This window comes from Temnothorax nylanderi, unplaced genomic scaffold (genome assembly GCF_030848795.1).
Source record: "Temnothorax nylanderi isolate EJ_2023f unplaced genomic scaffold, tnyl_v1.0 TNYL_tig0009_pilon, whole genome shotgun sequence".
Lineage (NCBI taxonomy): Eukaryota > Metazoa > Arthropoda > Insecta > Hymenoptera > Formicidae > Temnothorax > Temnothorax nylanderi.
The window spans coordinates 2,626,453-2,651,304 of record NW_027249071.1 but is presented as its reverse complement, the minus strand read 5'-3'; the positions used below and the strand labels follow the sequence as shown (position 1 = coordinate 2,651,304).

General features: G+C 33.2%; 1 protein-coding gene across 1 annotated transcript; it reads left to right on the top strand.

Moving 5' to 3' along the window:
- The first annotated feature begins 3,574 nt into the window (after nt 1-3,574).
- Nucleotides 3,575-19,033, top strand: LOC139787448 (putative fatty acyl-CoA reductase CG5065). Its single transcript, XM_071726541.1, has 7 exons — nt 3,575-4,547; nt 5,325-5,524; nt 12,308-12,547; nt 13,272-13,536; nt 13,811-14,113; nt 14,209-14,416; nt 14,513-19,033. The coding sequence occupies exons 2-7, from the start codon at nt 5,336-5,338 to the stop codon at nt 14,784-14,786; spliced, it is 1,479 nt and encodes a 492-aa protein (XP_071582642.1). The 5' UTR covers nt 3,575-4,547; nt 5,325-5,335; the 3' UTR covers nt 14,787-19,033.
- Nucleotides 19,034-24,852: the final 5,819 nt, after the last annotated feature.

The window sequence follows — 24,852 nt, the reverse complement described above, 5'->3', positions numbered from 1 at the left end:
TGCGTTTGCGACGCAAAACAGTCCAGCGCGGAAGTTTATTTTATCAACAATCGTTCGCTGTCAGATCAGTATATAAAAATACAAATATGTCAATATAATGTTTTCATTACTGAATTACTACTTATACTCTTTGTATATTTTTACTTTTATTGCTTTTTTTATGTTGATAAAGGAATTCTTATATAAATTTCACATTTTTATTATCGAATTTGTAAGTAAATAAAGATACTTTATATAAAACTGGCAAATACTTATAACAAATTGCAACAACATTTCCATACGTGACATCTGTACATTGCATAAGATTAATCCGTCTTTAATCAAGCAAAAGATAGCTTATTAAACTCAAAGAGATACTATAAGTCTGATATATTTTATTTGGCAATAAAGTGTCATTATTTTGCTTCCTTATAGAGGAAGCTCTGTTTTCGTAAACCTCGTATATAGACCTTTGATCGCGTATAAAGGTGGATCTAATCAACCAAATCTTGAAGATTTATATATGAAATAGGGGTAGAAAAGACTGAAGAATGTAATAAAATTAGAAAAATTGCCAATAGATAGAGAATTACTAATTCACTAATGCACTAATGAATTTCCATTCACAAAGTCATGAGTCGTTGCTTGCATATAAGTAAGGGAACGATAACTTCCCTCTCGTGGTGTGCCACCTTGGCGTGGTGAGAGGGCACCCTGTATCAACGATCCACTGGGGCAGTACCTTCGGCTTTACCGAAGGGAGGGTCCGGTGGGGAGGTACAGGATCTAAGAGCACACCGTACCCTCCTCCCAGTTCGCTGGGAGTGAAGGGTACAATGGGGTCCAGCGCTCCCGCCAGGGAACTTGTTTCCTGGCTATAATTCCTCCTCCTGTCCCTTAGACCGTCGTGAGACAGGTTAGTTTTACCCTACTGATGACCAGTCATTGCGATAGTAATCCTGCTCAGTACGAGAGGAACCGCAGGTTCGGACATTTGGTTCACGCACTCGGTCGAGCGGCCGGTGGTGCGAAGCTACCATCCGTGGGATTATGCCTGAACGCCTCTAAGGCCGTATCCTCTCTAGTCAAAGGTGGCAATGATATCTCTAGGAATCTCGTCGACATCACGCTTTTCTCAGTAGTGAGCGTGTTGGGGGCCGGGGCTGGGGACTTAGATCCCTGGCCCGGGCCCCCTGCCCTTCCAGGAGGGCGCGGTGGGGAGAGGGGCTCCGCTCCTCTCGGTGGCGGGCCTGACTGGTGCCGGGGCGCTCCCCGACGGCGTAGTTCCCGGGTGGCAAGGCTTGACCGGTTGCCCCGACGTTCCCCGACGGCTCGCTGCCGGTGGGTTGCGTTTGCCCCCTCTCCTTTACCGCTCGGGGGTGGCGCGTGGTGCGGGCTCACCACGCGTCACAGCTGACCCTGACTGGTTGCTTCGGCGCTCCTTGATGTGTCAGCACCCCCGGAGTGGGGGGGTGGTTGGCTGGGGTTAGTCCCCCCCAGCCACCCACTTATTAGTTTTTTATCAGTTTTTTCTGTCTAAGGACAAGGGGGCTCCCTAAGAGTCCCCCCCCTATATAGCGCCTAGGAGGGACTTGTGGGGGTTTTAGCCGGTAGGCTATGGGCGACGTCGCGCTGGGGGCAGGCTCAGAGGGGCTTCAGCCTCCCTGAAATATCCCCCGTAATTGCGATAAGCGCCCGTAGAATCCGGCACAATTCCGCCTCGGGCCCGAGAGGCGGGGAGTCTTTTGAAGATTTCCCCCACAAAAAAAAAATAAAAAGAAGGGAACGATAACTTATATAATATAGTAGTAAATATTAGTATGTAAATTTACTTACTGTTAATCTCTAATCGTCTCTATTAATCTTTTAGGCAGTATAACATAATTCATCTTATTTTACTTACATTTCATACGTTTTCGAGCGTTTTTGTTTTCTTTCTCTTTTTAACATCTAAGGCCAGTATTCATAGACAGATCTTATATTTAAAACCGTCTTTTAAGCACACTCTTAAGATGTTATAAACCAATCACAAAGCTGTATTAGCATCAACCTTACTTAAGACGGTTTTGAAATAAGAACGGATTATGAATATACGGGCCTAATATGCGTCATTGTCTCTTTTCAAATATTATAGTAAGTGTTTAGGGAGTATAAGGGAGGGCAGGAAAAGTATAAGTAGAGAGAGAAAGAGAGTATAAAACACAGATCTATATATAGATAGTAAAAAAATTTCGACTGTATTATATCATTCCCGCACATTGCAGTTTAATTAAGAGTTAAACGATGATGCCTATCTCACATTTTCTTCCTTCGGTCCTTTCGCATTTGTCATTTATTGTTTGACTCATTATACACATGAATTCTTTTCTCCTGAAGTGACATCTTCGCTGATTCTCAAGTATTAATTCAAATCAATTTATTTTTTTTTCTCTTAACAAGGATAATAGTACGTTTTTAACGTAACACGTAATCCTATTAAATTAATACAATATTTTCAAACTTTGACTCTTGTATATTACTTCCGCAATTATAAAATGACAAAGAATATATTAATACGTCTGGTTAATTAATTTTATTAATATGACTATTGTCTTTGTAACTTTGACTTTTAAATGCTAATTCTAAATTCTAATTATTATTTTTTTCGACTCTGTCATAGCACGGTACACCATTATTCCAAACTGAACTGTAAGAACGGTGAACACCCTTTCCGACACTAAGAGGCTCTCAATAAGGTCACATACTACACATATAATATCATTTTTTAACTATAATCCGAGATATTAATTTAAGTTTTTTTTTCTTTGGTATAACTCTCATTAATTTGCGTTTTTCCGTTGAAATAATTATCATCCCTGTATTGCGCACTGAAGATGATCGTGTTGAAGATTGATCGTTTTTAAACGATGATCTTTGATATCACGTGTGAACGCATAGTTTATTCGGACATTAGAAATTTTCCCTTAATAATAAAGTGTTATTATATATATAAACTATTCGTAAGTGTAAGCTGAGAATACCTATATTTATTGTATTTATTATATTATTATACAAGGTGTCCCACGTTAATTCATTCATTCTTTTCTCCAGAGTTAATCTTGAAAACATCTTCACTATTGTGCAATGTGTCATGACTGACCGCGCGAATTTCAGACACTTTGATTAGTAAACTTTGAATACTTCTCATTTAAAAACTATCATAGCCTCGATATTTTGGTATTAAAATTTTCGTCCATCGTGTTGCGAAGATATATAAAAGAAAAAAGAAGCTCTGTCGTCAGGTAGATGAGATAGTTACAAATAAGGATCTTTATTTCATTTCATTCACCACACACACTAGTTTATTTCTCAAAAATGCACTTTCAGATAATAATTTTCCCATATATGAATTTGGTCTTTAAATAAGCTTTAATTTGGCTAGAAAAACATTTCAAAGTTCTCAGAAACAACAGGCTAATGGATAACGTTTTTGAAAAATATATTCCGCGAAACATTTCAGAAAAATCTGAATACGCCATTAAATGCCATTAAAATCATAAAAGTTTTTTTTTATATTTTTACATATCTCTTATCGTTTCGATGATATATATTTTAAATGCGTAAAAAATTGTTTGTTTTATTCCCTTAATGTTCGTACCGTTATAGGAGTACTTATAAAAAATACTTCGAAAAATGGTCTACATTACAATAACATATCGGAAACTTATCAAAATGAGAGGCGGGGGGCGGGGAAACAACTTGGGTCCTTCTTTAATTATATAAATCCAAGAAGTTATAGGATTAATAGGAGTTATTGGATCTTATAACGGTATTTTATATAAGACAAATATATATTTCACACGTAATTTTTACCACAAAAATGATAAAGCGGTCTTATATACGTAATCATCCGAGTCCGCTGCAAGGTTGCGGAATCATTGGGAAGCCCCAAGGTTCAATGGCTCCCTTTATGCCCGCGGCGATGTAGCGATATCGCGAATCTTGGGTAGAATCCAAATCACTTGCCCCCTGCATATGAATGAACATAAATATACGATACTGTGACGTCGCGTCGCGGTAAGTTCGAGTTACGGACGGATCCGTCCGTGACTCGTGAGAATTATCGGTGAGACATGTAAATTTGCTACGTGAACGAAAATAAAATCGCGACGTAATGCCAGTGCAGCGAGCGGATCCGCTCGGTTCCATCGCTGCTGCATAGCTGCATCTACCTGGGGGGGAAAATAAGAGAGATTGCGAGAGACCTTGGCGACTCGCTACCGCCCTCGAGCCTTCGTTTACCGGACACTGGCACTGGACGAAGGCGAAGTCAAGAAAGGCTCGGGTATGACCGTGCGGTCAGCCGTGCAGGGATAAAGTCGTCGTTGATGGTGCATCTGCATTCAGTCCGTTCTGACAGTCCCTACGACATGGAACGATAAGACGCGAGATTTTTTTTCAAGTGACTTCAAGTTTTGATTGCTAGTTTAGTGTACACGCTCTATTTCTCGTGCGAAGTGCAATATCCGTTCGAAACGCTCGTTGCATTTCCTGTATAATCTGATTTTAAAATTTATTGCAATTTTAAGGTATTTATTAAGTATGCAAAATACACATTATTATATTATATATATATAATATTATGTAATATAATACATATTATATATTATAATGTTATATAATATAAAATATAGTTTAAAACACCTATTTTATATATACATATATACTCTCTCGCTTTTTTATTTTCAAAAATTACATATCCACAGCATAAATCCACATATATCCACACAAATAATAACTGCAATTTTTGCACCTGTATTTTTGTAACCTGTAGAACGAGAATCAGATGCCTTAATAGTATCTTACAAAGATGACTTCGTAATTCCTATACTCTTTTTCCATTTCGTTTCCTTCCTTTATTTTGTGTTCTGCAATAATTATGTTTTTTTCTACTTTAATTTTGTAATAAAATTACATATAATAATAATTAATATTGCGAGTGAAGAAATAGTTATCTTCGCGTATTATATTTTGCATGTGTCCGGCCATCCTATTCAATTACAAAAGCAAATCTTTTAAAGAACTAAATACTCAATAAAAGCGAAAAGGAACGTCTATGAGAGAATACATGCTGTTATTATTATTAAAATATTAATACGAACTATAATTTTAAAACTTTTTCGGTGGTTATGTGTAACGTTCGGTGTGGTCATGTGTAAATATGTAACGGCTTATAGAACAACAGGAAAAGGAATTAAATAAACTAGAATTATAAACACTAAAACCTCAAAGAAACGAGCTATCACAGTCTTATAGATTTTCTCTCTATTTTTCTTCTTAACAAATATTTTACTTACGTTCCGCAGTTTTTTCAAAAATGACCACAAAATCGATACCCGAATGGTTTGCCAACAAAAACGTTCTCATCACTGGAAGTACTGGCTTTATGGGAAAGGTTCTAGTCTCCAAATTACTATTAAGCTGTCCTGATATTGGAGAGATCTTCTTAATAATCAGAAAGAAGAAGGGCTATGATCCGCAAATAAGGTTGCAGCTCTTACTGCAGGTATGTAATAAGCTCAATTTTATCCTTCTGTGAAAAAAATTCACAGAAATTAATTCAATAGATCACTATCTTGAAAATTTAAACGAAATAATACTGCTTAATATTATTAAAAGCAAATTGCTATTATAGATATGTTATAGAATACATCTGATTGATTTGCGATCAATGTATTGAATAGTTATTACAGAATAAAGTTGAAACAATTGTCTTACAATTAACCTATTAATTCGTTCTTAATAGCATTTTAATTAAATGTATATAATATTCAAGATATAAAATTCAGTGGTTTTTGCACTATTGTAACAATCTTGTTATTTAAAAAAATGTATATTATAAATATTATCTAGTTCTAATAAAACAATCGATTAAAATTGGTCAATTGAATTACAGATGTAAGATTTGTAATAGACGTTGTATCTTCTACTGATTTTTTTGCATAAATTTTTAGATAGTTACAATAAAAGTTTCCGTATTTTAAAATACCAAGAGGTTCAAACAATTAATAAATTAACTGATAAAAAAGGGGCTCAAAGCCACAACAGGATATTCGTGTGTCGCTATGTTTTATTAAAATTAAAATTTACAAACGTTTCGGTCTATTATTAGACCATCTTTAGTGTCATAAAAGTTATTTAACAATAGAAATACCGGTAAAAAAAGATATAAAGTTTGCAATAAACCACTCAAATTCACGCATAGCTCGCATTAAGTATTCATTGCAAACTGCATAGCTCACACTAAGTATATTACAAATCGTATTCCCACAATGTCCCAATCGATTATTAATAACATTAGAAGTGACAGTTTCACAACATGGATTTCTATAGGAAATATTAAAAAGAACCTCGCACCATTTATATAAAAAAAAGTTTTTAGTCAATTTTTTGAATTTTTAATATGTTTTAATATGTTTTAATATGTTGTAGTACTTGTGTCCCTGATGAAAAGTTTCAAATTTCATCAACTCTCTATGATTAGTTTCTGAGTTATTGACATTTGAAAGTAGCGTCCACCCTTCAGTGTTTATTTTTGCAAAAATATAACTTTTTAAAAAAATCTAAATACACGATTATTGAGAGATCACTTAACCTTTTTGTCTAAAACATTTTTTTATATACCGCACGGTTTTCTCCACTGAGGAAACACGATTCACGCTTGATGCGAGCTATGTGGTTTTCGATGTGATTTGCGAATATTTAATATGCGAGCTATGCGTATTTGCGAACTTTATATCTTTTTTATCGGTTTCGATTGTTAAATAACTTTTTTATCACACTGAAGATGATCTAATGACAGACCGATACGTTTGTAAATTTTAATTTTAATAAAATATGAGGACAAACACTCTGAGTTTCTTAGCTCAGAGTCTCTTTTTATCAATTGATTTATTTTCCGTATTTTTATAACGCTATATTAATAGACGTACAAATATAATTGTACCACTAAAATGTTCAACGAAAGATTTTATTTATGCATTCTGAACGTCAATGATAGTTGAAAATCTTGATGCGAAAATATAATCGTCGATTACGCGATTAGGATAATTGCACGTCAACGCGTACAGATTTATTCTAACAATTTTCACAATTGACCTGGTATCGATTTATATTGTTTAATTGATTTTACTCTTTTCTCGTTACGCTTGTTAGCAAATTTATTAAAAAACGTGTTTCATAAAAAAGTAATATATATATTAATTAAACAAAATATGACTTTAAATAAAAGATATTAAAAATTAAAAAAATGTTTAACATATAATTTTATATCGTTTAAATATGACTTTTCTACAAAAGTAATAATGTAAAAAGATATATTAATTGGAAATAAAAACTATGCGCAATATTAAATTTAAACATTTCACATTACCGCGTTTCAACGCTCTATAAAATACCGATAGGACAATATATATATTGCTATACACTTTTAAATATTTGTGTGTATTTTAATCTTTTTGTGTATATTTTAATATGATTATGCGGAAGTGTATTTTCAGAGAAATTTTTCGAGGCGTGCCACGAACATATGTATGTATAAAAAAAAGAGAATTAATTAAAACTAGAAAAAATTAATGCATATAAAAACCACATAACAGTTTTTACCAAACTGTATATTAAATACTTGTAGTATGTTAAATAGTTGACAAAATATCCAGCCATTAATTTTTTTATTATAGTAGTAGAGATGTTATTTTGATTTGACATAGCAAGTTTTTTCGCATTAAATTTTCTTTATTTTAAATATTTAAATTAATTCTGTTTTTTTATATTTATATTTTATATACATATATTTTATTTATTGTACACTTTTAAAAAATAAATTAAAGTTATTAAAATTAAGAAGATTCTATGTCTACCTTGTAAATTCTGCAATCGTATTAAAATACATATGCTATAAAATACGTAAATTTAATTTTGTATCATGCATAATTTTTTACTTCTTTATCACTATAATATAAATAATATAATATATAAATAGAAATTCTTATATCTTTACTACTATAGCTTTACTATTACAACAAAAAGTTTTTATTAATAGTCAAATATTTGATTATCTATTTAAATTTTTTAGCATATACCATTTCTTTTTCTAAATCTATATCAGTATTTTTCTAAACCCAGGAATTTAAATATAAAGATTCAAATATTGATGTTTATAACAAAGTTACATTATACATTATTGACGTTTGATGATAATAAACACATAAATATTTATTTTAAAATTGGTTTTACACTAATGCAATTGTTACACTTTCTGATATCAGCATAGCACGGTAGTATGTGTATATATTAAATATATCTTTGGAAATTATACTAAATATCTATAAACATTAATTAGTTCATTAATTAATTATGTAAAATCAGTAAATAATGTGTTAAAAATTAGACGCAGCATTTAAAATATAAAGAAATTATATGATAATAATCAGACTTAACGTAAAAAAAATAATATTTGTGTTGATATTCAGAGTAATAATATCATCATATCGTATTAAAACTCTTGAATGTTTAACAGCTATATCATTCATCGATTATTATTAAAGTATACTCGATTATTCAATTATTAAAAAGGTATAATTACTCTGTTACTGAGATATTACACATTTTTAATTCTCTTACACCACTTTTACCCGTTAATTGGCTGATTTTGATCTAAAATATAAATAATAATGTAGTACATAGGTATTTCACGATATTACACTCAGGATATTAGGATATTACACTCAGGATCCCACTAGCGGAAAGTTTTAAAAGACGTCTTAAAGACATCACAAAAACTTGTAAAAGATGATATAATTTTCCCACACGTCCTTTAGAAGACTCTTTCAGAAGCTTTTGCTAGCTGGGAGAGTACAGCGTATTATTCAAAATCAATAATTCTGAGGGAAAATATGCATTTGTATGTAAAGAAGACGGTTCAGGCTTTCAAATTTGAATTCAATCTTGCGTTACAATATCTGCTTGCATTTACACGAAATGTAAAAATCTTTTCGTTACGTAATCCAAATCTCGTCTGTCAATGAAATCTAACCCAATCGGTTCAAGCGTTACGATGATTAAATCTTATTTTTAACTAGACGAGTCTGGTTAAATATAGAGACGTATAAATTTGTCTCTTTGTTTGTTGCAAGACTCAATACGAGACGCGAAAGATACTACCTCTTGATACCGCAGATTTATAACAATTATTATAAATTAAAATAGAATTTAAATTTTTGATTTGCACTCGTGTATCTCAATTGTTAAATATGCAAAATTAGAATGTCCAAAATTTGATACTGCAAGTAGCATCCCAATAAACAATTTTTCATATTAAAAAAAAAATATATATATATATATAAAATTACATAAAATATATCCATATATTTTTTCTTGTTCGCATACACAGGAAAAATAATTTAAAAATAATTACAAAGATAATTTTGGTATGTTTTTTATAAAAAAATAAAATTTAAGGAAATGAGAAAAAAATTGTTCATATACAATATAGAATATTTTATAATTTAATCACAATTTTAATTTTTGTAAAAAAGAAAACAATACAAAAGTTATTTTTTAAATTATTTTTCAATTACTGTTTTTATTATTTTTTCTATATATACAATCAGAAACGCAAAAAAAGCATATGGAAAGGATATATAATTTTATATATAATTATGTATATTTTTATATAAAAAGTTTTCTACTGAGACTCTAGAACAAATTCCCGTTAATCGAAAATTGTAAAAGTAGTTTTTTTTTAAACTTAGTTTACTTAAATAAATATTGCTTATTTTAAATCTCAAGATTTTCTTCGAGATATTTTCTCGGTGCGTCTTTATTAAGAGTTTTTAATAAGAGATAATGCACATTTATGTAAGCGAGTCGTACGGCTCCTATATAAGGATATCGTATGACATTATCGGCAAATATGTAAGTTGAAGAAAAATCTGTTGCCACAGGTTGTTTTGCGGTCAGAAGATAATTTTATCGAACTGGACACACCTAGATACAGCCAGAAGCGGAAGCTTATTTTTTCGAATAATAAGACTCACGCACGTTCTATTATTATTCATTGCGTTTCACATTAAGTCTCCGACAAAAACTGCATTAAAATGTACAAGTCAATCTGAATTTAATTACAGTATAAAGACGCAAGTATAAAGACGTTCTATCTTTATCATCGTCGACTTATATCTTTGAGAAATGACTTTTAATTTTTTTTAAATTCTCTTTAAATTTCTTTATCCGCAAGCATTAAATTCTGTAACAGAGGAGAAATTAATTCAAACATTTTAATTAGAGATTAATGGAATATATCCGAAGATATAGAATGATCGAAGATTCTAAGAAACAATTACTCTCCAGATGTTACAGAAGTTAGTTGGTATACCGAAGTGAGAATATTCGCGATCCGTGAATTTTCCTCGGCGTACATTATCTATTATCCCGACGCGTCTTCGGCGAGGGATTTAATGGGCGATAATTCGAAAAGGATGGTCTTCCAAACAAATATTATGTAAATACTCACCGAGAAAAGAAATAAATAGCCGATTTGTGTGCGGTGTATCTTATGTAAGTGCATAGTATGTAAATACAAGTTATCCACTCGGGGTCAGGGTAGAGAAAGGGACAATTACCGCGGGATATAAGTGAAGACATCTCGGCGCAGATATATGCGTCTAATGTCGAGGTGGATAACTGAACGGGCCGGCATCGCGATCTCTCTTCTCGAGCGTATGCACCTGATGTCGTTAAAATAGCTTCGGCCGATCGGTGAAGCAACGTGGACGGTGCAACACAAGCGGCAGCACACTTTTCCCGATCACACTATTCACACTTCGCGCCGCGATTATATTCTCGCGAGAGAGAGAGAGAGAGAGAGAAAGATTTATTATAATTCTAATGCCTCTCTTTGTGCGCGCGCGTAGCTTTTACTTTCGTAAGCTACTTATCGGCTTTTTAATGACAATTCGCGGCGCTTAAAGGCGCTGAAGGTTCAGCGATTGCGCCACGCGCGGCCGCAAACGCTGAACGCAATCGCTTCTCTAAACTTTAATGGACCTGCGCCGATTACGTGGAATAACGAAAGGCATTTACGTTACTGGCTTTATGTGTGGTAATCGGAGGAATGTTACTGTACGGCGGCTGCGAACGCGTCAACTTTTTAATCTCGCGTGAAGCAACGAACGCGCGTTGATCCCGAAGGTCTCTCTCGATCTCACTTGTTATTATAAATTTCTTTTTACGCGTCCTTCGCAGAGACGAGATAAAATACGTGATTTCCTAAGTCTCTAGGTTTTCATAAATATTAAAATTAATCAAAACATAACGGGATTTATGCGGAAGATCGATGAGAAATAACGAGTGATGCGCGCACACGTAATTACACTATGTACCCGGTAGACCGAAATGAATCGTCGCAAATCACCTTGACATCGATCGTGCCGTCAGAAATTTTCAATTTATTTCGTCATCTTTCCCTGTTTCGAGTGTCCGTCATCGAAGTGTAAAAAAGAAGAGTTTGGTAAGAGCTTCGTATCCTTGAATCATGCGAGCCCGCGCGCGAAATCGATAAACGTTCTTTCTGACATCTCATTCGAATCTCCTTCAAATACTCTCTTTAAAAAAGAGTTTAAACAAAAACGCTTCTTAATCAATCAAATCGAATGTCATTATTCAGACGTTCTAAAGATGTTCGTGACCCTGAAAAACCGATCTACAGATGTCGATTAAAATATTTTATAGCACACGCTCAAAATGCAAGCTTTTCACTTACGCATACATATATTTGCATATATTTGCATATGGATAAGACTCATTTTACTTTCAATGGTACCAGATAAAAAAAATTTCTCTCTTTTATTAAGTCATACTCTAAATGATATTTAAATATTACTTGGATATCTAAATATCATACTATAATATGCAATAATCGTACACGGAAAAAAATGATGCTGCATCAATAGCATCAGTTTAAGTTGAGATAAAATCTGTTGATGCAACATCAATATTAATGAATAAAAAATTAAATAATTATTTTAATAATTTAAATATTTAGTTCAATAATATCCAATTGCGTTAACTATATGTTTGTGGCAGCCCGTGACGTCGACGTTTAATTGAAGCAACTTAATTTTTTTCCGTGTATTTAATCATAAATTACACTGCTCGAATTAGATCGGTTATGAATATCCTACCGTCTGCTTGTTTGAGCTGATCGCCTTGATTTTAACAGTTACGGATTATGAAATTATCTCGAATGGGTAAGGCGAGTTCATTCACTGAATGGAAATTGTGTTTACAGCAAGAACCATTTAGAATCCTCAGAGAACAGTACCCGGAACGGCTAAAGAAACTGATAGTTATATTCGGTGATATAACCGTCGAAGAGCTCGCTTTATCCGTCACGGATAAGGAACGTCTCACGAGCAGGGTTGCCGTCGTCTTTCATATGGCCGCTAGTGTCAGGTTCGACTTGCCATTGAAAAACGCCATTAAGATGAACACCATAAGCACCATAAACGTTATAGCATTGGCGAAACAGGTAAGAATAATGTTCGCTGTACACTGATCAAGAATAGAAATTGTTGCAAAACGTACCGATTATATGTCGTAAATTTTCAATAATGCAGTGAACGTCGAAACGCAGCCTATGTATACACATTTGCTGTGTGGATAACTCATTTTATTCTCAATGATAAAAAACTAAAAAATTTTCTTTTATTAAGTTTTATTCCAAAAAATATTAAAATATTTAAATATTAGTTAGATATTTAAGTATATCACACAGATAATTGTCATGGAATCTTCAGAATATTAACAAAACAACACGTTCAGCGCGGGCCGCGCCCGATACACGCACGACATTATTCATTAGCTTTAAATTGCAGTCATTATTAACTATTACTCGAACGCAATTTTACCAAAGGAAAAAGTTACCTTTTCTGTATTGCGTGTACGCGAATTCTAGAACGCCCTATACCGATATTTTTAACGTTCCTCGAATGTAATTAGTCAGATTTAATGTAATGTAATTAGTGTTTTATTTCAGTTTTTAACACTGTTATTTCGCTATTCAGTTCCCGGTGTAAGTGAAACTTGCAAACCGTAATTTGTTACAGTAAATTTTCGCCGCTGTTTATCGCAAAAAAATGTATCTACGATCTCTATAATTATATAAATAAAAACTTTGCTCGATATTAGAGGGAATAACTTCACAGAGGTAAATGAGAGCGAGAGGGTAGAAAACCAGCTCAATTATCTTTCAGCTGCCTCTACTCGAGTCGTTTATTCACATCTCGACGTCTTTTTGCCAATGCGGCGAAGCGGTGCTGGAGGAACGAGCTTACCATAGCAGAATCTCGCCAGACGACGTCATTCACATGGTCAATACGATGACGGATGACGCCCTGGAGGCAATGAGACTGAAATTATTGGGCGAACAACCAAACACGTACGCCTACAGCAAGGCACTCAGCGAGGAATTCGTGTCGAGATGCGGACTGCCTGTAGGAGTCATACGCCCGTCGATAGGTGAGAAAATTAAACGTTTTCGTGTTTTTAATCCTCGCTCGTCACGTAAAACGATTATCGTTGAATAACGAAGCAAATAAAATCTTCTTTATATACGCATCTCTCTCTTCGAGAAAATCAACTTTATCAATTTTTATATTCAATATTTTCGGAAATATAGTTTTGCATAGAAAGATTTATTCTATACTTATGTACGACATATTCTTCTTTTTTTTATGGAATCTTCTCGATTGTATCATTAATAAAATGTTGACAATATACGATCTGATTTTAGTGACAGCATCTTTTAAAGAGCCCGTGCCCGGCTGGGTGGACAATATGAACGGCCCGACCGGATTAATGATCGGGGCGGGTAAAGGAGTAGTACGGTCCATGCTCTGCAACGCGGATTACGTGTCCGATATAATACCCTGCGACATGGCCGTGAACGCGACAATCGCTCTGGCTTGGCAGGTCGGAATGGAGAAGTCTACCAAGCCGTTGTTTCTAAACGCCACGGCGAACCACGAGAACCCAATTTCTTGGGGCGACGCTTTAGAAATCGGGAAGAAACACGTTCTCGCGAACCCCTTCTCGCGTAAGGCGATATTACAACACGAGTTTGCGGCAATAGATTGCAAAAATATATCTGTGAGATATATCTAACGTATGCAACGTAAACGTTTGTTTTAGAGCCGCTCTGGTATCCCGGTGGAAGACTGACTTCCTCCAAGGTTCTACATTGGCTCGCCGTCATGTTCTTTCAAACTATACCCGCCTACCTGTTAGACATTCTACTTATCGTCACTGGAAATAAACCATTCCTGGTGCGAGTACAAAATAGAGTAAACGTCGGATTGGAATTGCTCCAATATTACACCATGAAACAGTGGGTTTTTCGGTAAGAAGTTAAATTCCTCTTAAATACACCGTCGATTCGATAGACTAATTATTCTAATTAATGATTTATTTTTTTTCCTGCTGAATTTAATTGCAGTGATGACAATCTGCGCGATCTGGAACATCGATTGTGTCCCTCCGATAAAGAGACATTTTTCACGAATACGAAGCTTATCGGTTGGAACGAATATCTGTTAGCGTATATCTTAGGTACGAGGCAATATTACCTGAAAGACGACCCCTCGACACTGCCGCGGGCAAGACGAGTCTTTACGTACCTATACTTCGCCGATTGCCTACTGAAATTAGTATTCGGGATTTTCCTCGTTTGGATAATTTACACGTGGACAATTTCCGCTAAGCCATTATAGCGATGCTAGTCCCGTCGACTGAATAAGTGTAGAATATAAAACTCGCTTAATCCTTTACGGTATAGCGTAATTCTCCAAGTGCACGCGATATTGTAATTAAACTAACATTTTTGGGATTTTCATAAATTCCTTCAAGTAACAGAAATTCTTTGATTAATGTTAGACAAGCCAAGCAGATGAAATTGAGAATGAAATATTTAAAATCCTCGCTTGTTCGCGAGAAATAGTTTGGATTGCAAAGGATTAAGTACTTGATTTATAAATTTGAACATAGTTGTGCAAAAATAAATCAATTTTTGTACCTTTCGATGTCTGTATTGCAAAATGTTGCTAAATATAATATTCCTGACAAAAAATAATTCTCATAATATTCTCGTAAAGGCTCAGTCACAATGAGAAAAATAAGGAATAAGATAAAGGAATAAGGAATAAGGCATGTTGCATCTCACTTTAATGTACATGTACTGAAGTGAGATGCGACATTCCCTTATTCCTTATTCCTTTATCTTATTCCTTATTTTTCTCATTGTGACTGAGCCCTAATATTCTTAACAACTTTTCATACTTTAAATTTATGAAAATTTTTATAAAAAATAGCTTAAACTTCTTCAGACTTTTATACATTTTCTTCGAAAATTATGAAAATTTTAGAACATTTCAGAATTCGCATATAGAAAAAATTCTAGAAAAGATGTACATTTTCTCGACATTTTTGAAAAATATTCCAATTTATAAAAAAAATCTGAAACAGTTTTTAAAAATTAAAATGATTCTAAAAATTTATATAAAAATTCCAGAAAGTTGTAAATTCTAAAATAAAATTCTAAAAAAATTTTTTTACCAGGAATATTATGCGCGAGGAGTAATCAAAAACTATTATTTATTTTTTATTTTTTATTTTTAACATCGTGGAATTTTGTCGAAGTTCTTTTCAAGTAGATGAAATATAATATGTGAATATATTATGTTTGGTTCGAAAAATTATCCATGGAGTGAGTTATTTTCCTGCACATCTACGTCTAATTGATTTTATCTTATGTTGATAATATACGTTACATGAATAATAAGACAACCTCTTTCATGTATGATAGTATCTCTTTCACGTATATTTATACAACGAAGAAACGTGCCAACGTTTGAGAACTTTATTATATATTGTACACGCTACGATAATGCTATCAAATACTCGCAACCATAATATATAGAATATCATAATAAAAGATCTTAAAGACTATATTTTGATATTGATTTTAACGAATCGATATCAATAAATTTGCATTTTGTTATACTTACAGCTTAATGCTATCAAAATACCTCGAAACAAATATTTCGAATAACATCGAAATGCAACGATTCGCTTTTCAGTCTGTTTTTAAATATAAGTATAATGGAATAAAGTATAATGAAATGTATGGGCTTTCAAAATATACGAAAGTAACACACACACATACACGCGCGCGCGCATATGTATGTACGCGCTAATTTGCAATTAAATTGATTCTTGAGCTATTTTGAAATTACGTGTTACAAACAATTGAGATGACTCACGTGTAATAAAATTTTTTTCAGGCAACAAAGTAGTAAATAGCTCAAGATACAAGCTACGTTTGCCGTTGCGTATACTAAGATGGCCAAATCTATGGAGAACAGATTCTCCAAAATGTCCGCTACAAATTTTGTCGGTAGAAAGATTTAATATTTGATACAGAATCTGACATATGCTATTGACAGAACGTTGACAGAAATATTGTTATCACGAAATGTGATAGCAGGATTGATTACAGAAATCCAGTGATCTTTGACATACTTGCTATACAATTTTGGCGCAGATTGACGGCAGAAATGGAGCAAAATCTTCATTTTTGGTTTCTGCTACCAAACTGTTATCAGATTATGTCAGTAGACTCTGTCGATAAAACATAATGCGCTTAATGCAGATACAATTGATGCCAATTTGCTAGCAATTTCTGATCGAATTTGCTAATAATTTGATATCATACTGCTAACTGCAGACAATTTACTGTCAACGAGATCGTTATCGTGCTATATATAGATGCACGTGACGTTAATATCTCTTTCACAGAACAATAGAATGAATCATAACTGATAACAAAATACACTGCTCAAAAAAATAAGGGGTTTACTTTTTGTCAATAAATTTTTGCTCATTTTTAAACTGTAATTACTCAGCGAATAATTAACGTAAAAAAAAAGTTTAAAAAAAAGTTTTACAGAGCAAACTCTACTATATAAGATGCTTTTGTTCAATTTTCACTCAGTTTAATACTCAAAGGCGTGGTCAGCTTTGAATAAGGACGTATTTGAGATATCCAAAATCTTGAAATTTGCAGTCTTCCACCGCCTAACAAAAAAATTGGCGAACATAACCATTGATACCATCTCAAAGTACGAACTTTGCCCTTTCAAATGAAAAAAAAACTTTATCCTACGCCGATTATTTAGCGAGATATCGCAATTTAAAGTAACCCCTGTTTTTTTATGATTTAAGCACGATACCGCTAGAATTTGCATAACCTGATGTACATCACGGGGAGGTTGCTCGGTCGGATTTTGCACATCATGTATGTACGTGTATGTGTATGTGTATGGAGTGTACATGTGTATGTGTGTACATGTAGAGGTTTTTTTTAGTAAGAAGTGTTGTCACTCTTCGCCGTATTATCTCGCGCAATCTTCATCTCATATTGATGCATTTTTTTTTACATCAGATTGAGAAATTTTATTCAAAATTTGACGCAGTGCCTCTTTAATCTGATGTAAAAAAATGCATCAATATGCGAGATCAAGATTGCGCGTGATATGGCGAAAAAATGGCAACACTTCTTACTAAAAAAAACCGCTACATGTACACACATACACATGTACATACACTCCATATACACATACATACATGATGTGCAAAATTTGACTGAGCAACATGCTTGGTGATGCACATCAGGTTACGCAAATGCCGGTGGCATCATGCTAAAATCGTAAAAAAACCGGGGTTACTTTAAATTGCGATAAATACTCGTTAAATAATCGGCGTACGTAAAGTTTTTTTTTCATTTAAAAGGGCAAAGTCCGTACATGATGTGCAAAATTTGACTGAGCAACGTGCTTGGTGATGCACATCAGGTTACGCAAATGCCGGCGGCATCATGCTAAAATCGTAAAAAAACCGGGGTTACTTTAAATTGCGATAAATACTCGTTAAATAATCGGCGTACGACAAAGTTTTTTTTTCATTTAAAAGGGCAAAGTCCGTACTTTGAGATGGTATCAAAGATTATGTTCGCCAATTTTTTTGTTAGGCGGTGGAAGACTGCAAATTTCAAGATTTTGGATATCTCAAATACGTCCTTATTTAAAACTGACCACGCCTTTGAATGAACCTGAGTGAAAATTAAACAAAAGCACCTTATAGTAGAGAGCCCTGTAAAACCTTTTTTTAAACTTTTTTTACGTTAATTATTCGCTGAGTTACAGTTTAAAAATCGGCAAAAATTTACTGACAAAAAGTGACCCCCTAATTTTTTTTTAGCAGTGTATAATAGTATCATTATGTATTTTTGATTATGTCACTTCAGAGAGGAAATTCAAAATAAGAGGAAACTATCTGCAAATCAAAGAAATGTTTATAAATTTCTATACAAAATTACACACATACACACAATGTAAAATTAAAAATGTTAAAGACTATTTTCTCGGTAGCTACTAGAAATAGCGATAAAATTTTGTAAAGGTTAAATTTGCAAAACAAGATTTCCTAGGTTTTCTATTATTATCTTTAATAGTTCCCGATAGAAAACAAATTACTTAACATTCTTCATTTTTACATACACGTACAAATACAATTTTATATGTAAAATACATATGTATGTTTAGGTATTATTTATTTTTGATTGATAACCATCATTAAAATTACTTTGTCGTAAGATCAAGATAAGTCGCAATAACTGGCAATAATGTAACGAAGATTTAACGAGCCTTATGGCTCAATCAAATACTTTCTCCAAGTTGGAACGAGCATTGAAAGAAAACATGCTCTTTACGCGCGAATGTACGCACGCTTCGTCATTCGGTTAGCGGCTTACTTCGATCCGGATATGAACTTCTTCTACAAATTTAGGCGATAAATTTACATAATACAATATATTATTTTACATTATAATTATATAATTTTTGTACGCCGGATGTTTTGTATTTTCTTATCTTTTCGTTTAATATACTGATACTAATATCAATTTTCTGACTTTCCTAAATAAAGCACTAACAATAAGTAAAAAGTATTCTTTTAACATAATTTCTTTATTTTCTCATTTTACTTTTCTCATAATCTTTTAATCTTTAAAAACTAGCATAAACGTTGTAAAAAGTCTCTAATTGTAAACTGTAAATAATTTTAATAAACTAAGTATAGGCTCTCCTGAATAAATCAAATAGGGAATAGTGAGAGAGGCAAATCGGAGCCACGCGCGGTAATTATTGCACAATCAAAATATAGTCAATAAGATAAAATATATTAGTCAATACATATTCGGACGTTTCGACACTTTCTTTGTGTCATCTTCAGCGTGTAAACAAAATTAATATACATGAAAATTACAAACGATATAAAATTAACGGTCAAAAGCGATAAAATGATATAGTCGATCGGTCGACAAGCGCAATCAAATCAATAAAATAATAAAAACCATCAAATCAAATAAAATACAAACTTCCTTATAGAGAAAGATTTATGAGCGAAATAAAATGATGAAGCAATGTGCAAATTCTTAATTTGCGTACTTATATAAAAAATTAAAGGTGTGGCTTATTTCCCTTTAAAGCGAATTTTGACCACTTTCCCACTGGTTTGGACGGATAAAAATGCTATCATCGTATTCAGCGACCCAAAAAACATAAGCAAATTACATGCATAATTTTCGTTACACTTTTTAGACAGAAATCGGCCTATTTTACCAATCGTCCTTTTGCAATATCTCAGTATCCCCGCCAAAATTTTGTAATTTTATAATTCGTAATAGTCAATAACTCGCTAAAATCTATTTATATCAAGTTTTACGTGAACCGGTGTATACGTGTAAAAATTACTTACCTGATAGCTATAGTCATTCTCGATTTCCTGTTTTGAATCTCATATCAATTTCAAGTTCATGATCACAAAAAATTATGTATATGATTCGTGCGTGATTCGATATAGAAAAAAATTCTATCCAAATATATAGAATCGTGAGACGTTGTAATTTCTAGAAGTCAGTATCATATTTTATACACGAGTGAGTTATATGTTAAACATATTGTAGGTATATATTTCCTAAAGTGAAATATTCATGATTTCAGCAGAAGACTCTCCTGCGGTTCTTCTTATTTCTCATGCAATATCGAAAAACGCTTCCAATTATGTATGCGTGTGCATGCGAAAGAAGCACAAGTTTATTCCGTGGTCTTTTGTACTGAACATAAGGAATCGCCAATATAGCGGCGTGACGCAAATCGGCTACCTTGACTCCTAGACGGTCAATCCTGCAGAATGTCCAAGCGTCTTGATTAAAGCAGTTTCTAAGATCGAACAGTCTGGGAGTTAAATTAGTTTTTTTAGGCGCAGGCTCCGTCTGCGGAGCCCCTTTCCCGCCTATTTCTTTACTGTATATACACACATATCAGCAAATTACTACAAAACTTTGACCAAGACGCTTGGCCGTTCGGTAGAATTGATTAGTCAATCCCAGGATTGCCAGCGTTTCGGGCTTTGACCATAACATATATGTAACATAAATTATAGATTTTTAATATGGCAGTGGCAGTGAATATTGAAATGCACGACATATACATAACGACAAAACAATAAAAACTTTTGGTAAGATTTGCGTTTTTTAATTACAGTCTAGATTCCTATAAAGATATAAATATTAATATAAAATAAATAATTAGAAAAATTATTAGATTATATGTTTAATATAAAAAAGCCTGCTGTATATATAGAGACTAGTTTAGAGTTTGAATATGGATTATTAAACTTAATATATTGATTAATAAAAGAAATAAGATACCGCTCGATAATATTAAAGCTAACGTAGGATTAAACGGTCAATTTTCAAGCAAAAATTAATGTCGATATACAATTTTGATATACAATAAAATTTATTACAAAAATAAGGTTAAATAAGGCTGACGTTTCGGCTTACTTAGCCATCTTCAGAATAATTAATTTAAATTTAAAAAAAATATATCAACCTAAAAATGTATAGCCCAGGTTCCTAATTAATCACAGGTAGCAAGATAACGTTTCTAGACGTCAATTAGAGGTCATTAATGACGATAGATAGCGATAGTCTGCAAATTTATGTAAAATAATGCGATAGATTCCCACACTGAGAAAAAAAATTTATTAATTCCAAAAAATATTTAGTCCGATACGAGCAACTAAATATTTTAAGTAGTTTAACTAAACGTTAGTTAAATTAATTAATTCTTGATTAAAAAATTTTAAAGGTTGACATAAATGCATTATACCTTTTTTAGTGCAACTTAATAATTGTTGAAACAACTAATGTTTAGTTAACTAACTAACATGTTTAGTTGCTCGTATCGGACTAAATATTTTTTGGGATTAACAAATTTTTTTTCTCAGTGGATGAATCATTAACTAGTAACTTAGGTTTATATATTTTTTAAATTCAAATTAATTGTGCTGAAGATGGCTAAGTAAACCGAAGACTTATGGTGCTTGTCCACCTGCGAGTAAAAACTCTCGATAGTAGCTCTCGAGAGTGATTCTCGCACATGGACATACTCCTGAGAGTACCTAAAGTCTAAAGGTACTCTCCATTTACGAAAATCACTCTCGAGAGCTACTCTCGAGAGTTTTTACTCGCAGGTGGACAAGCACCATAAGTAAGCCGAAACGTCAATCTTATTTAACTTTATTTTTGTAATAAATTTTATTGTTTATCAACATTGTACATCGACATTCATTTTTGCTCGAAAATTGGCCATTTAATCCTACTTTAGCTTTAATATTAATTATTAGATAATTTATAAATTTAAAGTAAAATATTTTATTTTAGTATTACAAAGTAGTAACAAAAAAGTAATGAATCGTTACTTTCTTAACGATAACGATAACGCGTCACTTCTTAAAATTAGTAACGGTAATGCGTTACTTGTATGAAGTAACGTTTCCAACTCTGCTAATATCTGCAGATGCGAGTAACAGCATTAATGTTGGTTTAGAAAGAACGCGAGAAGATTACCGCGCGACCACTCAAGATTTCTGCAGCGTTTCGTTTACGGCGCGGTCCTAAAGGGCTAAAGGAGCAAATTTCCTTTTCAATTAGTCTTGTTGAGTAACCGCGGGTATGAATGTGTGAGTCCATGAGACTGATATTTGTTTAGGTAAGTATCCAGGATTTCTTTAAAGATATTTGACATTATGACAATCCCGAACTTATTGCCGCGGGCCTAGCAAATTAAGCAAATAAACTTTCCTATCTTGTCTGTTTAAATTTTGCCATCCGGAAGATTTCTTACGATCTTTCATGATTTCATCACATTTATGTAAAGTAAACATGTAGAAAAGTAAACGGAATAATGTCGAGATGATGGCCCGTTCGCTGATCAATAATAATCGTTGGTTCACGGTTTTTTTTTTCTTTTTTTTTCTTATCCGAAAGATAATTCTGTTCAGTTTCCCCGGGAAGAAAGGAAACGTAGAGTTTACATAGACGTAACAGAAGCTTAGAAACAAATAGCGCGCGTTTGTGGCTCGGTCGCAGTCGAACATGCGAAAAGGATCGATGATTTCGACGCATTTCGTTCCCGATACCGACTTAGCTTAACACGTACGATTTTCACTTTTCGCACGTATTTACATGGCGGCGGGAAATTATATACAGGTCGCGGCATAAATAAATAGCATTTATTACGAATGACCGCTCGTAAAGAAACTTTCATCACGGCTCCGCGTATACCTTTTCAGCGGGAAAGGGAAAGCAGAGAGAGAGAGAGAGAGAGAGAGAGAGAGAGAGAGAAAGATGCAGTTACGAAAGGAAGTCTGTCGTGTGTTTGAATATCTTTAATACGATCCCGTCTGTGAGCAGTACCTAAGTATAAACAATGCAGGGGGAGGGAGGAAAGAAAAAAATAAGAGAGTGAGAGAAAAAGAGAGAAGAAAAGAAAGGGAAGGAGATATTGGTTCTGCGTTATGCGGTGACATAACTTGAGGAAAGCCTTCAACTCGTGGCATTATTTCTCGCGCTCGGCGAAATTCAATCTGTTATTCCGGGTGCTCGCCCGTTACAATATTTGGAACACGTTTCTCGCGATCTCCCTCTTTCTCACGTGCGCAAATTGGAGCGTGCGGTTCCAAAGAACCTGTTGGGATCTGTTACATTGATTACACTGTTCAACAAGAAAATGCACGAGAACGAGAATAATCGTTTCCCATAATTTTTTCGATGCTAAATACGATCCCCATTCCCAAATTGTATCACAGTTTTGAGAAATAGTTAAAGTTATAAAAACGACTATTTTAATTAATCTTGGCATATTATAACTATACAATATATGACGTGTTGGAGTTTAATTGCAATCAAAATTAAGTATGTCATTAGGACTCTATATACGCTATAAGATGAGAGATGTGCGAATCAAGTATTTTTTATGTCGACTTTAATCGAATCAAATTTTATTTCTATTTTCGAATTTAAATCGAATTAAATTGATAAAATTTCATCGAAATCGAATAAAATCAAATCGAATCGAAAATCATTGAAATATAATTTTTAACAATATAACCAATATAAGATTTAACAATATAATTATTATTAGATTGAATTTTAACATGTAGATAACAAGAGAATATTTTGATGAGCAAAAATCATATTGATTATAAAATATAAATTCTTTTTAAAACAAAAAACATATTTAAATATTAATATAAAACTAATAAAATATGCTTTATTTAATGTCGCGGTAACTAAAACAATTAAGGGGCCTTTTCATGGACCTGCTGACGCTCAACGCTTGATTTGGGCGTCAAAACTGGTCACGTGACCAACTTCATCGGTAGAAGGCGAAATAGCATCAAATATGCGAGCGTCAAAACAAGCAATTGACTGAAACGAGCGTCAAGCGTCAAAGCTTTTTATTGTAAGCTCTGCTTACAATTAATCGTTCAGTGAGTGGTTGTAATTATACTGAATGCACTCTCTAAATAGACCTATTAACATGACTGTTTTACTTATTAGCAAGAAATATGATTTTATAAAATTAACAATATATATGATCGGAGGTTCAGATTCAGATTCGAATCATAGAAATTTGAAAATCGATAATAGGATGGCTATGAGAGTCAGACGCAGTTATCGGTGCGTAGATCAGAATCACTGATTTATTCCAAATATATTACATTCGAACGTTTCGGCTCAAAATTCGAGCCATCTTCAGCGATATTAAATAACGAATAAAATTAAAATATTAAAAAGTTCTCCGTTCCAACATGGTAAGTTTCCTGTTTGGAGATTTCAAGAAACGAAATTGAAAAAGACTAAAAGATCCATATCTGTAAAAATAGTTTCTAATAGAAATTTGAATAGAAATTTGAATTCGAATCGAATCGAATGTCACCCGATTCGATTCGATTCGTTTCGTGTTCGAACAGTTCACACATCTCTATGTTCAGCCCTTCAAAGAAATTTGCTGTGTCGATTAAAAGAATATTTATAATTGATATAGGATCCGTTGCGTGAATATTGTGCCTTACATATGCCATTAAGGATCTACCAAATATGGTTCAATTATATTATTCAAATTTAAGGAGTTTTCAGGTCGTTGAATACTAATCTGATGTAAAAATTGTTAAATTAAAAATGATGAAACCAAAATTTAAAAAAATGTTTAAAATTTTGGAATAGGTAATTCATATATAGGAGTTTTTCATAAAATTTAAGTTAAATTTATCAACTTTGACATCAGATTTTAACGATCTGAAAAACCTTCGTGTTTGAATAACATAATTTAAAAATTTGATATAGATTCTTGATAGCCTATACAATATAAA